Here is a 14972-nt window from a genome sequence, read left to right as displayed (position 1 = left end):
AGGTGGCAGCCATGCCACCTCACCTGCTGCCTGGACTCTGCTACTGTGCTCCCCAAACACCTTCTCGCTCCTCAGCCTTGAAGGTCTTCCTGTCCTCGTAGCCACTATCATTCACCTTTAAGAACCACACAGACTGTCCCCCAGTCTTCCTTGACTTTCCTTGACAGTAGATGAATATTGGGGTGCACTGGATTCCCACCCGCCCTGTGGCTGTAGCTGGTTCCATAAGCGCTGTGTACTCCAGGAAGGTCCAAGAGGCTCATGGGACTCAGGAAGTAAGCAAACCTCACAGTTCTGGGGAAGCAGAAATGTATAAGATCCAGGAGGACCCCCAAGGATTTAGAAGCAATCGACGCTTTCAAGAGGAACAGACTCTGGCCTGCTGTGCTGCCTGGAGAAGGCGGGCAGACTGTCCAGCTCTCTGCAAGTCCTGCAGACAGCTCCAGGCTTGCAGCTTCCATCAGCACTGGGGTAGATTTTTCAGTGATGCAGCTGCTTTCCAGTTATCCCTGTTTCTATAATTAACCCCTCACCTACACTCCTGTTAGGAGCCCCAATAAACTCATTGATCCCTATGGTTAAATGAGAATGGCCCCCATAGGCTCATTCGATGTTTGAATGCTTACTTACCAGGAAGTGGAACTGTTTGGGGAAGGATTAGGAGGTGTGGCCTTGTTGGAGGAAGTGTGCCACTGGGAGGTTTTAAAAGCCCATGGTAGACCCTTCTCTCTCTCCCTCCCTCCCTCCCTTTCTCTCCCTCCTTTCCTCTCCTTCCCCCCTCTCTCTCTCCTCTCCTGCCTGCTAAGGCTCTCAGCTACTCCTGCCTATTTGCTGCCATGCTTCCCACTATAATGATATGGACTAATCCTCTGAGACAGTAAGCAAGCCCACAATTAAATGCTTTATTTTATAAGAGTTGCTTTGGTTGGTCATGGTATCTCTTCACAACAACAGAACAGTAGCTAAGGCAGAAGTTGGTATCAGGAGTGGGGTATTGCTGTAACAGGCCTGACCATGCTATTTGTTGGAGAAATATTGAAGAGTTGGGGAATTTGGACTATTAATAGCAGTTCAATGTTTTAAGCAGGGCTTAATGGGCCATCCTAGCCAGGGCATAGAAGACAGCAGTGATGAAGGCAGGCTCAGCTCAAGAGGTTTCAGAGGGGAAGGATGTTAGTAAGCAGTTTAGAGACAGTTCTCCAGAGTGGAATTTGGTACAATCATGGCTTTTTGTCTCACTCCTGTCTTGGAAAGGAAACATATGTATTGCGTCTCCCCAGAAAAAGCCTCACACACAACAGGAAATTGAGCATGCTTGATACCAGTTTCGTTGTTCATCACTGTAATAAAGTAACTGGAAATAGTGGGCTGAAGGAAGATTGGCCTTTTTCAGCTCATAGCTTGGCAGGGAACATGTAGAAGCATGGTCAAATTGTATGCCAACAGAAGCTCAAGACCCCATACTCACATATCAGCTGAGAGGAACAGGAAGCAGGATATAAGACTCAAGGCCCTCCCTCCCCAGCAACTACTTCCTCCAGCCAGGCCCCACCTCCTTAAAGGCTCCATAGCCACCTGAAACAGTGCCACCAATTGGGGACCAAGTGTTCCCACACTTGATCCTGTGGGGAAGTTTAACATCCAAACCTCTAAGAGAAGGGTCACCTCTTAGCCTGAGATGCAACTTCTCTTTGTTCTCACATTTGGCAGCTCTCCCGGTATATGCTAATCAACAGGCTGACAATTATGGAAATAATATTAATATTAATGAGTACAGACACTTCACCTAGAGCAACTCATCGAATCCTTAGGAAACTACTGAGCAAGCTCGGCCATCCCTCACCCCCACCTGGAGTCATCCTGAGTCCTTCACAGGGAACCGGGACATGACACATTCAGCTGCCCCACTTTCCAGGCAATGGCAAGCAAAGTCAAAAGCAAGGAAGTGTCCCTGTGAAACCCAGCCCCAGGGAGAGACGTGAACAGTCACAGCAGAACAGGATGCATGGGATATGAACGGGCATCTCCAGTGGATGCAGGAGGCTCAGAGTGTGCTTAGAAGGAGGCACTGGAGCCAGATGAGGGAGAGGAACCAGCCCCGTCTGAGTCACAGGAAGTCCGTCCACACGGAGGGCGGGGGGTGGGCATGCTGCTCCACCAACAGTGGCCATGAGAGGAAGGCTAGGGAAAAGACCAGCGTCTGACCAGCCATGCCCCAGCCTGCTTCCCTATCTTCATTCCCTTTGAGTTCAGTCAGATCCTTCTCGCTCAGCTCTGTTCTGTCCCTACCACGGGACCTGACTCATGAGTGACATGCCAGCCTGGGCTTCAGGTTGCATCGTGAGAGAGGACGGCTGAACCACTGACCAAAGAGTAGGAGCATTTTCGGTAAAGATCTCCTCGAGAAAGGATCCCTGATGCAAGAGACAAGATTTCCCCAAAGCCTCTTAGCAGCTCCATTCTGGGGAATCATCTCCAAGTGCTACTCCTTCCAGGATGCTAAAATTAAAACTCGAGCCAGAGATGCATTCCCGGCTATAAACGCACAACCTCGTCACAGCACCCAAGTGGCCACAGGTGACTCATCCTACGTGGGTCCATGTTCCCACAATACTTGATTTGCTAAAAACGGGCCTCAATGGCCTGGATTTGGCCAAAGGACTGCATTTAGCCAACCCTGGTATACTGACCTGATCTCACCTTCCCATCAGACAGCACATGTTAATCCACAGCTCCCCAGGGAACCAGCACCTGCCTTTGAAGACATCCAGTCCTGTCCCCTCCCAGAACTCGGGGTCTGCCCATCGCTGCTCCTTAACAAGTGATTTCCTGCCAAGCTGTGGCTGTCACGGAACCAAATGTGTGTCGCCGTGAGGAGACTGATCTTCAAAACCAAGATGACTGGCAGGCAGCTGAGACGGAAGCACTGAGGTCATGTGTTCAGCAACTAGCCACCAGTGACCCAGAATATCCGAATGTGTATTCTCCCACCTTTAGGGTCCAATATGGGAAGGTCCAAGCAGTGCCCCCCCAAAAAAATAATTTGACATTTCCAATGTGTTCCCACCATCACCATGCTTTAGAGGATCTAGATTTCAACCCATGACCCTGTTCTCAAATGTGGCTCCTGAGCCTGATATGAACGGGGTCCCAGACACACTCAGAGGAAGAAATGTCATCCCTGCCATGCCAACAGGGCAGACATGTGGGCAGTTTAATGGGCTCTGGGACCCTGTCCAGCTTCAGCCAGTCAATTCCTAACAAGGCTCTTTTAGTCCATCTGCATTTAAAACTTTGCCAATCCCAGGGTCACCTGGGGATTTTCAGGACAGTGCCAACTGACAAGGGGGCTGGTTCCTGGGCATCGAGAGCCTCCGTCCCCAGTACATGTTCCCGACACACTTCAGTGAAACCGTCTTCCCCAAGTGGAGCACTTGGACCTGATATGAACACAGATGGAGACGATAAAAGACAAGAGGTCCCCGGGAGCCACTTGGCAACACCACAAATGAAAAGAGATTCATACAGTAAACCCTAAATGGCTTCCCAGGAGCCCTTATGGAAAGCAGGTAAATAAAACACTGCTTAAGTATATTTCCCTTGTTCAAGTAGTGCACACCAAGTGTTCGAGGAGTGACGGGCTCAGAGACACTTCATGTTTCCTTAAGTGATGCAAGTATTAAAAGGAGGAGCTGGGCGTGGCTCCATGGCGAAAGCCCTTGGCATGCATGTATGTGTGGACTGGAGTTCAGAGTCCCAGATAACCCACTTAAGTACCTGGTGGATGAGGTGACCCAAGTGTCATTCTAGCCTGGGAAGGCAAAGACAGGGGATTCCCTGGAGCAAACTGGGTTCAAGAAAGTGGACATTATCAGCAAGTTCTGTGTTTGATTGAGAAGCCCTGACACATAGTATAAGATGCAAGGAGAGCAATGAAGGATGATCCTACGTGGACGTACACACACAGGTGCACGCACGTGCATCCGTGAAGATGAAAAATAAACCTCAAAGGAAGTTCTTCACGGCTCATCTACATTAGCCCTGGTTTCTTACCATAGCAAGAGGGACGATGCCCACAAAGGTCGTCTGGCTGATGAAGATCTCAGAGACGAAGAGCTCACTCATGGAGTCTTCCACCGGGTATTCGACCTGCCAGGTGATCTGCTGGGCCCCAGCCAGGCCACTGCTGTTGTCAACTCCGAAGTCCACTTGTAGAATCTCATAGTAGGAGCCGTTTGCCCTGGAAAACAGACAGGCAGCAAGGTTGAACGCAGTGCACGTGATTCTGCAGGAAGCAAAGAACCGGGTGAGTGGTCGCGGCCCTCTTCATCATCGAGGAGTTAGAATGACTGGTAAAGTGGACGGAGACTCGTTCACGGGCTACACATGGGTGGCAGCGGCTCAGAGTGGGTGTGCAACCCTTCCCTAAGGAAGTGTCCTTTGTTGAGTAAAGTCCTGTCTTGGTTTGCTTTCTATCGCTATGACAAGCACCAAGACATAAGCAACTTAGTGGGGATAGGGGTGGTATTTCAGCTTACAGCTCACAGTCCACCATGGAGGGAAGTTGGAAGAGGAACTTGAGAGGCAGGAACTGAAGTAGGAGGTCATGGAGGAATGTTGTTTACTTGGCCTGCTTTGTTATACACTCCAAGACCACCACCTGCCTAGGGGTGACACTGTCCCCAGTGGATTAGGTCTTCCCACATCGACCATTTAATCAAGAAAATGCCCAGGCTTACCTCTGGTTTTCCTATTGTAACTTATATGAAAGTTAAAATGACTGTAAATCGTCATCTTGAAAAGATATTTTCTGAACATATGTGAAATTATTTTGACATATGTGTGCGATGCGTCTTGATCATGCCCACCCCTCTCTGCTCTCCAATATCCCCCTACCTCATTTATGTCTGCCCTCGACTATGGGTGTGATACTGTCATTCGCTTTGAGTTTTCTACCATGACTTCCCCACAATGATGGCCCGGAACCTGGAATCGTGAACTGGCTGTCTTCTCTGGGATGTCAGGTGGGTTTGCTGTGGGTCATCTGCAGGTTCTACCCTGCAGTACTCACCATAAGGATCACCAATCAGTGTCTTTAATTCTCACCTACTTTTTATGTTAATGTCTAGGAAAAGGGTCCCAAGAGTTGGTTTGTCACCAACTCTTCTTGGCAGCTCAGAACTTTTTAGAAATTGGTGGGGAGCCTGGTGGTGGGGCACGCCTTTAATCCCAGTATTCAGGAGGCAGAGGAGGCCGTATCTCTGAGTTGCAGGCCAGCCTGGTCTACAGAGAGAGTTCCAGGACAGCCAGGGAACTGTCTTCAAAAACCAACTCCCCCCAAAAAAAGTTATTGTTGGGGACAAAAAGCAGTCTATGTAAATGACAGAATGTTATCCCCATTTTTATTTCCTTCTCTTTCTCTCCTTCCTTCCCTCTCCCCTACCATACTTCACCATGATCATCATTGTGAGTGATGCGGGGGCTGGGGTCTAGATGTGGTCCTTGGGGACAAGCTGATGGGTTGGTCCTCTCCATGACTTTGGTTCACATACACATGTTTGAACTGAAGCCAGGCAGTGCACCTCACACCCATCCAAGGAGCCCCCAGGGACCTAGAGAGGGGGCTAGCCTGTACTACAGGGTGATGCTTCCCCCAGAGATGGAAACTGGTGCTCCAGCCTGAGGTGCTGTATGCCTGAGCCTGCCCAATAGACACACTCCTGAACATTCCTCCCCTCGCCACATACACACACGCCCTCGCACATTCCTGCTCACACCCATACCTACCCCCCACACCCCTGCACAAACCCATTCACACCCGTGTCCAGCCCTCCCCCCACCACATACATAGACACTCCTGAGCATGCCCACACGCTCTCACACAAGCCACACACGCTCATTTCATGGACACTTTCTGGCAGCCTTAAGACTACCTTGCAACTGGCGCTTGGATGCCAGTCGCCATCATTAAACGGAGACTCAATGGACTCTCTTCTCAGTTTTTCAAGGCTTATCAAGAGTAGGTTTGGGAGCAGGTAAAATTAATGTTTACTAGCCAATTTCCATATAAATGAACGTATTAGAAAGTACCCCAGCTGCCTGAGTTAGATTTTCTTCTGGTTTGAGGGAAAACAAAAACAAAAATCAAAAATCAAAACCACTCCCCCTCCCCAAGCCCCCAAAACAAATAAAGCCCTCATAGCAACGAGTCCACAGGAAAACCAGAGGTAGGCTTGGAAGAAATGACCTCAGGAGGAATTTACATTTGAGCCAAGACCTAAAATACAGTTGGGAGCCAAGCATATTCTCAGCAAACACTTGTTGAATAAAGGAGTAAATCTATTTTAAGCCAAAAACAAATCATGGAAAAATGTATCCTAAGCATCAACACGAACAGGAGATGCTTTGTAAAAAGAGCAGCCTTTGCTAGATGCTGGCCGTTTGCTGAGATCCCTGCACAGTCCAGCTCTCCTCTCCATGGCTCTCTCGCCCTTCCCTGGATCTGGCTGCTCCCTGGTCTTCGTTTCTGACATACTATTGTTTTATGATTTTGGTTATCACAGACAGACACATACTCAGAGGCACATAAGTGCCCTGAAATCGGGGGGGGGGGGGGAGTGGGGGGAGTGTTTTGTTTTGTTTGCCGGGGTTTGGGGGGTTGCCTGTGTCCCCCAGAACACTCCCCCATAGTGAGTGTTCTTTAAATATGTATCAGACAGAACAATGACTCAGTGAGCAGCCAGCAGTTTGGGGAGCCTCAGAGGAACACGTGCTAAGTGAGTCCTAAGGGTCTATGTCTCAGGTACTGGGAACAAACAGCTCTGCCAGGGGCTAACAATCAAGGGATGGTTTGCTGAGCAAGGCTCAACTGAACTACATGTTACAGAATGGGCTCCAACTGCCATGCAAAAGGCCACATACGGCATGAGTCTGATGTCTGATGTGAGCACCACGGGTAAATCCACACCGGCAAGAAGTGTGGGGTGGTGGCCAAGGGCCAGGGGAGTGGGGAGTGGGAACTGACTGCTAACAGGTAGAGTTTCCCTTGGGCAGATAATAAAAACGCGCCCAAATCATGCAATGCCGATGATTCCAGAACTTTATACATAGGGCAAAAACCACAGAACGGTATACTTTAAGATGGCTCACACCTGCTATCCCATAACTTAGAAGGCTGGGGCAAGAAGACTGCTAAGACACTAGCCTGGGCTGCAGTGTGAGGTTTAGGACAGGTGGGGCAGCAGAGAGAGACAGAGAGAATGGAAGCCAGAGAGAGGGAGAGAAGAGAGGAGGGAGGGAGGGAAGGGGGAAAGGGGAAAGGAAAAAGGAAAAGGAAGGAAAGAAAATGAAATGAAATGTTTTATTTAAATGTTTTCCTTAAAGAAGGTCACTATCCCCATCCTTCTTCTCAGGCTCGTTCAGCTTGTGTTTACAACTTAAAACCATTTTTCAGGCATAAACATCCCCGGAAATTCTCTATCTGCCTCCCAGTTCAGCTGCAGCCAACCAGCCAGTGGCTACCCCACAGCCCCGGTGAGGAAGAAGGATGCTAGCGTCCATCACTGAGATGTTGTTTTTGCTTACCAGCGCTTTCCCAGCGCTGGAGACAATCAATCCCAGTAATGAGCGAGCACTTTGGACACCTCCACCTCCTCGGCTGCCAGCGCCGGGCCTTTTCCCACACTAACAAGTCACCTCACTTCCAGCTTATTTGATTTTATCAGCATCACTGTGACAAGCCCGGAGACAGCTAAGACAATTGCCACAATTATTTTTTTTCCCTCCATCGCTATCTGACAACATCCAAAATCCTTCCAGGAAATGACGGCTGAGGTCCTCTTACTCCAAGTTCGTAATACAACTTCCTGAAATGTCCTCTCTCTCTCTCTCTCTCTCCTCTCTCTCATTACTGACCTGGCAGCAGCAGAAAACCTCTCTGTTGTATACCGCAGTGGATTTCCCAGTGTGTTCTGTTTTTCTGTTTCTATTTAGATTCTCCTCAGAGAAAAAGTCAAGCCCAGGCTGCTGAGTGACAGGAGAGATAACATGACAGACTCAGGACAACAGCATGGTAGACGGAGCCTCTAATCTCATTAACTCTCCTAAAGAGACAGGGTTAGAGATATCCACGGCTTCAGCCGAGAGCAGGGCTGAGGACCTGACTTCTGCTGCCACCATCATGTTAAATAAAGGCTGTGTTTTGGAGGGACAAAAATCCCTAAGTGCTGGGAAGATGGCAAAGCCGGATAGGGACATGCCACATATACAAGACCTGGGTTTGAGAGCCAGACACTGTGGCACATACCTGTGACTCCAGTGCTGGAAGACAGACACATGAGGATCCCTGAGATTCACTGACCAGCAAATCTAGAGTCATTAACAAGCTCCAGGCCAGTGAGAGACCCTGTCTCAAATAAATAAATAAACAAATAAACAAACAAATGGGTGGATGGTGCCTAAGTAATAATACCTAAGCATGCTCTCTGGCCTCCACACCCATGTGCACACAAGTGCATGAGCACCTATGTGCACACATACACAAATCCCAAATACATAAGAATAATGGATGTCTTCTCCTATGACCCTCCAACTCTACTGCCCTCAGCCTACCATGAGCTGGCTCCTTGTGGGCACCAGAGGGGGCCAGCCATTTCCACAAGGACAATGCCCATGAGTGGTCTCTTCTGTATCTAGAGCCTCAGCTCTCTGGATAAAGAGAGCTCTGACACCATCACCCCCTCACCGACAGTGGCATGGATGACAGACTCCATCTCCTGCCTCTGGAAGCTGAGATGGCCAACAAGGGTGACTCTCCTGCATGCTTGCTATAGAGGTGGTGAGCATCCCTCACGTCCAGTGCCCAGCAAGGCCCTGACAGAGGCAGGCACGTCACTCAGCCCCACCATGTCCAACTCCAGAGCCGCACTGGAGACACTCTGAGAACACTTGTGCTTGACTATCACAGACACATTTATTGAGGGAATCACAGCGTCCTCAGGCCTCTTCCAGGTACAGTGCAGCTGGGGGAAATTCAGGAACACATGGGGAGCGGAGAACGGCTGCCTCCACATGAAATAGAAAACGGTAGAAAGCTTGCTTATCCCTCTGTGGTTGAGCAGAGAGCAACCTCCCTAAGTAATTTTTTTTCCTAATACTTAACAGTCTACGTGGCTCTCCAAGGGAACGCAACTCTTAATGAGAATGGGGTCCAGGGGGGTCATGCCCTGTGCATGCTGGATATCTGTAGGGTTTTCCAGTGGGCCATAGAGGGCGCCGGTAAGTCCAACACCCTTCAGGCTACCCTGGCCACCAGGGCACAGGTGGCAGCCACAAAAGCAATCAATGGTAATTTATTCCCAGCCCTGGTACTTTCCCTGCTGAGATGGGAGCGACACCTTGCAGGAAGGATTGCACTGGGCTCTCCATCAAAGGGACTGTAACAATTAGATAGCCATGGATCCTGCATGGCTGACCTACAAAGGTCAGGCCCAAGATGAGCTGCCTGGAGAACCTAAGATCTGAAAAAGGTTCAATTCACCTAGAGGAGAATTTAAGGAGAGATGCTCACAGCTCGGACAAAAGGCGAGACCTCATGTAGCCAGAATCTGCCCACTGGTGCAATTTCAAGGATGGAGCTTGGCAGCGGGAGGTAGGGAAAGGTTACAGGGGGCATTGGGGAAGGAGAATGGATAAGAACAAAGTATAGAGACATAGGTATAAAGACACAATGAAATCCACAAGTGTTTATGATATCAGAGGGTGGAGCTGGGGACTTCTGCCTCCCCTGTGTGCCCTTGCTAAGGTTTTCAGTCAAGAAAAGAGTATTCCAGCACACTGAAAGCCAAGTAATCTGGGATCCAAATGCCAACCCTGGCCGGTAAAGACACGTCAGCAAACACTTCTTTAACCCTTGTTCATGACTCCCCATGGCCAGTCTGTGCAGCGCCACCTCTTCCAACTTACACAGTCATCTCTCCCTCTCCTCTCTTGTCCTCCATCCCCCTCTTCTTTCTCCTCTTCTCTCTTCTCTCCCCCCCCCTCCTCTCTCCTTCTTCTCCTCTCTCTCTCAGCATGGGAAACTCTCATTTAGAAATTTTCCTGCAAAAGGGTTTCCCTCTATTCTGGAAAATGAGAAAGTATGAAGAGGCAAAGCACCTTTACTCTGAGGTTCGTGGCTTCTTCATACATGAATGCATTCATCTATGTATCCACCCACACGTGCATCTACGCACCCATCCACCCATTCATCCAGCCAGCCAATTGTCTGCCCAACCACCCATTCACCCATCCATCATCCATCCTTCATCTGTCCTCCTATCCATCCATTCATTCACCTGCTACCCATCCATTCATTCTTCTGGCCATACCTTCATTCATGCCAGCTGTCCATTCATCGTTCCTACAGTCACTTACCCACCCATTCATCTGTCCATCCATCTACATCCCACCTACCCATTCATACTTTCATCTCTCTTGTTGTTTTAAGATGCTGAGGACTGAATTCAAGGCCTCGTGTGCACCACCAAATCAGGGGTTCTACTGCTGAGCTACAGCCCAGATCAATGAAGGTATTTTTTATGATTATTGTTTTCAGTTACCATACAAAGTAATGGGTCTATTATGCCATATTTACACACTCTCATTCACCCCACAACACACACAATAGTGTCCTTCCTCCCCACAATAAGTCCTATGTCATAAATGTGTGTGTGCATGTGTATGTGCATGCATATGTGTATACATGTGTATGCATGCATGTGTGTATATGTGTCTGTTCAACTATTTGCCAATCGAAAAGTGACTGGCTTCTTTCAGGGCTGTGGAGACAAGACTGTGAACACTTTAGAAAACTTAGGCTCCTATGAGAACTACTTCAATCTCTTCCAAGGGATGTACTCCAATGACCTATGACCTCCCACTAGGCTCCACCTCTTGAAGACCCCAACACCTCTCATCACTGCCATGAAGGAGACCAAAACTGCAACCTCCCCCAACATATGAACCCCAGGGGTACATACCACATCTAAACCACATGACATATTTTCTTTAATTTTTATAATTATTTTACTTCTTTGTAATCTTAGTCTCATTGTATCAGTCTCCATTAACTATTTCAGGACTGAGTTTGAACCCAGAGCTTCAAGCTTGCAGGACAAGTCACACACCCCAGTCCCAATGTTTACTTTTCCTCTGGCATATATGTGTCTCATTTCTTTTTATTCTTATGTCAAATAATGTTAGGCTGTAATCCAGACACTATAGATAGTTACATTGTAGAGACTCTGAGTTTGGATATATTTCTCTATAAATTCCTGCTCCTGCTTATTAGTTGAACAGTTGATATGAGCTCAGAGTTTTCATGATGTACAGTGGCTCTGGGGTCACACATAGCCTGGGGTAATGATTATCGGTGAAATCTAAGGGCTCCCCATTCCTGAAATTTCATCTTTATGAGTCCTTTCTCATTTTCTTGTGATTGCCCTTAAACTTGGTCTCTGGTTCTTCAAGGCAGCAATATTGGATTTTCTGATATCAGCCTCCACTGTGGGTCCCCCCCATACCCTAAGTCATGAAACAGGAAATCTAGAAGGCATTGTCCCCTGTTCCAAGGGTCTGCAGCTTCTGCTTGCCTCATTCCCTCCAGGTGTCCAGGAGCAGGGGCAGGAGTGTTTGTCACATCTCCAAAATTTACAAGCGCCACATGCACAGGTGTCAACATGACAACAGTCACTCTGCCATTTTAGGACATGGAATCATGTGGCATAGGTACATGGAGAACTGCCTCAACGATGAAGGGCTGGCAAGAGGGCTCAGTTAGCAAAAACGCTTGCAGTGTGAGTGTGAGGAACTAAGTTCAATTCCCCCAGCACTCCTGCAAAAAGCGAGAAATGATGGTGTATGCCTCTGTTCCTGTGGCGCTAGGGAGGTGGAGACAGGAAGATCCCTGAACCTCAGTGAGCTAATCTTGCTGAACTGGTGAGCTCCAGGGTCAGTGAGAGACCGTGCACCAAAATAAAGGTGGAGAGTGATTGAAAAAGACACCAGTCACTGGCCTCTCTCCTCCACACACACGGATACAACTACACAGGCACCTACGCGCAAGTGCTCTCTCTCTCTCTCTCTCTCTCTCTCTCTCTCTCTCTCTCTCTCTCTCACTCACTCACACACACACACAGAGAGAGAGAGAGAGAGAGAGAGAAGAAGACATCAAAAGAAACCCTTCTACAGGTGTCACAAACAACAGCCATTGGCTTTTAAGTCATCAAGAATTATTTCAGCTCTGCAAGAACAAAGAAAATAAGACAAGAGAGGGAGCCATACCCAAAAGTAGCTACTCAAGAGATAGAGACAGGAAAACTATGGGTTTGAGGCCAGCCTACGCAACCCGGCAAGACCTTGTCTCGAATACATGCATGTGTGTCTATATATTTAAGACTGGGATGCAGCCCATTAGCAGAAAACTTGTCTAGAAAGGTGAAATCACATGAGGCTGGGAGATGATACTCAGTAATAATCTAAAATAAGCCTGATCAGAATTCCTAACCTTATTAACCTTAAGCTTTAACAGAGATTAGAGAAGTCCCAAAATAGGTTGACATTTTGAATGCCACCTGGGTCATAAATCAGATCACCGTTCGGATAACCTTCCATCTGCCTGATGGTTTTTCAATAAAACCTCAGCTGAGCAGAAAGTCAATGGGAAGCTGTGTGGGTTCCTCTCAACCCAAAGCATCTGAGTCTTCTTGCATGCAGAGCTGTCCTTCAGAGAAACAGAAATTCTCCGGTCACCAACTAATTAGGACCAGCAACTCCGTCCCAGCTTCCATTTGACCTCTTCTGCTAATTTACAGTTACCTCAAAATCCTTTGGAGGGGGAGTATTGAGACAGAGTTTCTTTGTGTAGCCCTGGCCATTCCAGTACTCACTCTGTAGACCAGACTGGCCTTGAACTCAGAGGACTCCACCTGCCTCTACCTCCTGACTGCTGGGATTAAAGATGTATACAGCGCCACCCAGAACACAATCCTTCTTATTGGTTACTTCCTCTACCATAATCAAATCTTAAGTGAGCCTTGATGTAAGTTCTTGCCCTCTGCTGATGTTCTACTGGAAGACTCTTGAACTGGGGCCCATTCCTCTCCGGCCACAGTCCAAGAGAAGAGTTTGTTCCCCATATCGACAGGTGCCAGACTTGGGTATGAAATAACAAGAAAATACACTAATTACAACCTGGCTTTTTCTCCGTGGTCTCTTGAGACCACTTGTAGACCCAATTAGGGAGCCCAAAAAATGAGGTGTCCTGGGACAAGGAAGGGGTCTGTGTGCATACTGAAGACCTATTCCCATGACTGCAGGAAGGCAGCCAGAGCTTATATGGGACTCCAGCCCAGCACCCAACCCTCATCCATTTCATTGGCAAATGGGCCAGCCAGTGCATGTCCCCAAGGAAAGGCAAATATGTGAAGACCACAATGAGATCTGAATGTGAGTGCATGCCAGGCCGGAGCCCTGGAGGAGAGAGAGCACTAATTGGCTTGAAACCAAAGAGCAGCAGGTGCCATCTGCCGTGGTAGCCAAGCCAGGCTGCACTAACGAGGGGCCCAGTGGTTGTGTGGAGGCCCATGCAGATAACTGAACTCTGACACCAGGAGCTTGTCCCCTGCACACCTGCCACCGGCAGGGAGGTCCCTGAGTATGTTGGAGACAAAGCCCAGCTTCAAGGGTGCAACTCTGGCCTGGCATCCATACAAAGAGCAAATCCTGCTGAAATATGAGCCTCCAATGTAGTGTGTGTGAGGCCGGTCTCACAGAAAATACCACTCAGTCTTAAGATGACAATATGTCGGCTCTCTGTGATGGAGGCTGGCTGACACACCCTAATGAGAGATGCCGGGAGACTGGAGTCCACACTTGCTGAACGCAGAATAAGAAGACATGGCTGGAGACATGCAGGCTTTTTCAGGAACCGAACGTTTGAAGTTAAGTGTGTCTCAAAACACCAAGGTCAGCACACTCAAGAAGACAGAGAATGAAGCTAGAGACTCGCCGGCGCCTGTACTTGGCCTGTCTTTCTGCCGAGACTCACAAATGGACCGTCTTGTCTGGGATCTGGCCTGAAGCTTCCTCATTCAGCATTCATTGAGATGTCTGAGCGCTGTCTGGCACACAAGAGAAGACCCTTCCAGAGCTCGTGTTCTAGGGTGGAGAACCACAACAGGCGAGCAATAGAGTAACCACCCAACGGCGGCAGACACCCGAGGCCTTCCTGAAAGGCTTATAGCTCTCAGTTGCCTTTGGGGGATGAACATGTGTGGCAGGGGGGCATACGTGCCCGTGTATGCATGTGGAGATCAAAGGAGTACACTGGGTATCCAGTTCCATGCTCTGTCATGGCAGCATGGGATCCTCATACTGCCTTACAAGGAAAACGCAGATTCCTGTAGCTTCTTAAATTTGAAGAGCATCCCTGGTGTGCTGTCCAGTGGTAGAGTGCTTGCCTAGCATTCATGAAGCCTGGATGTCATCTCTAGAAGCAGAGAGAGAGAAGCTAGGCACGGTGGTCCTTGCCTTTAATCCCAGAACTTGGGAGGCAGAAGCAGGGAGATTTCTGTGAGCTCTAGGCCAGTCTGATCTACATGGCAAGTTCCAAGCTAGCCAGGGCCGCATAGTGAGACCTCGGAGAGACACAGAGACACACAGAGAGAATGTAAGTAGATAAGACATGCAGATAGGATGAAACATGTTTCCCCAGGAGAAGACTCAAATGTCCTTCCATTTGAGGGGTGTCCATGTGGACCATCAACAGAGGAGAGCAGAGAGGGTGAGCTCCAGGCTCCTGGAACAGAGCCAACAAAAGGGCAGCCCAGGACAGGCAGTGAAGGCAACTGGCCCTCCAGAAGAAAGAAGCCAGTGCAGCTCAGAGGAACTCAGAGGAAGGGTGCACATCACCAAGCACGTCAAAGCCTGGCACA

The 14972-nt window shown here is 48.8% G+C and overlaps 1 protein-coding gene across 1 annotated transcript in view; it reads right to left on the bottom strand.

The window, feature by feature from the left end:
* Positions 1-14972, bottom strand: part of Tmem132b (transmembrane protein 132B) — a 243877-nt gene that overhangs the window by 84325 nt on the left and 144580 nt on the right. Inside the window, 1 exon segment of the mRNA XM_005080599.4 lies at positions 4054-4240. Within this exon segment, the coding sequence (XP_005080656.2) occupies positions 4054-4240 (187 nt within the window).

Source organism: Mesocricetus auratus, unplaced genomic scaffold (genome assembly GCF_017639785.1).
Source record: "Mesocricetus auratus isolate SY011 unplaced genomic scaffold, BCM_Maur_2.0 Super-Scaffold_100025, whole genome shotgun sequence".
In the NCBI taxonomy this organism is placed as follows: Eukaryota; Metazoa; Chordata; class Mammalia; order Rodentia; family Cricetidae; genus Mesocricetus; species Mesocricetus auratus.
Note: the sequence above shows the minus strand (reverse complement) of the source record. Positions and strands in the feature narration are given on the sequence as shown.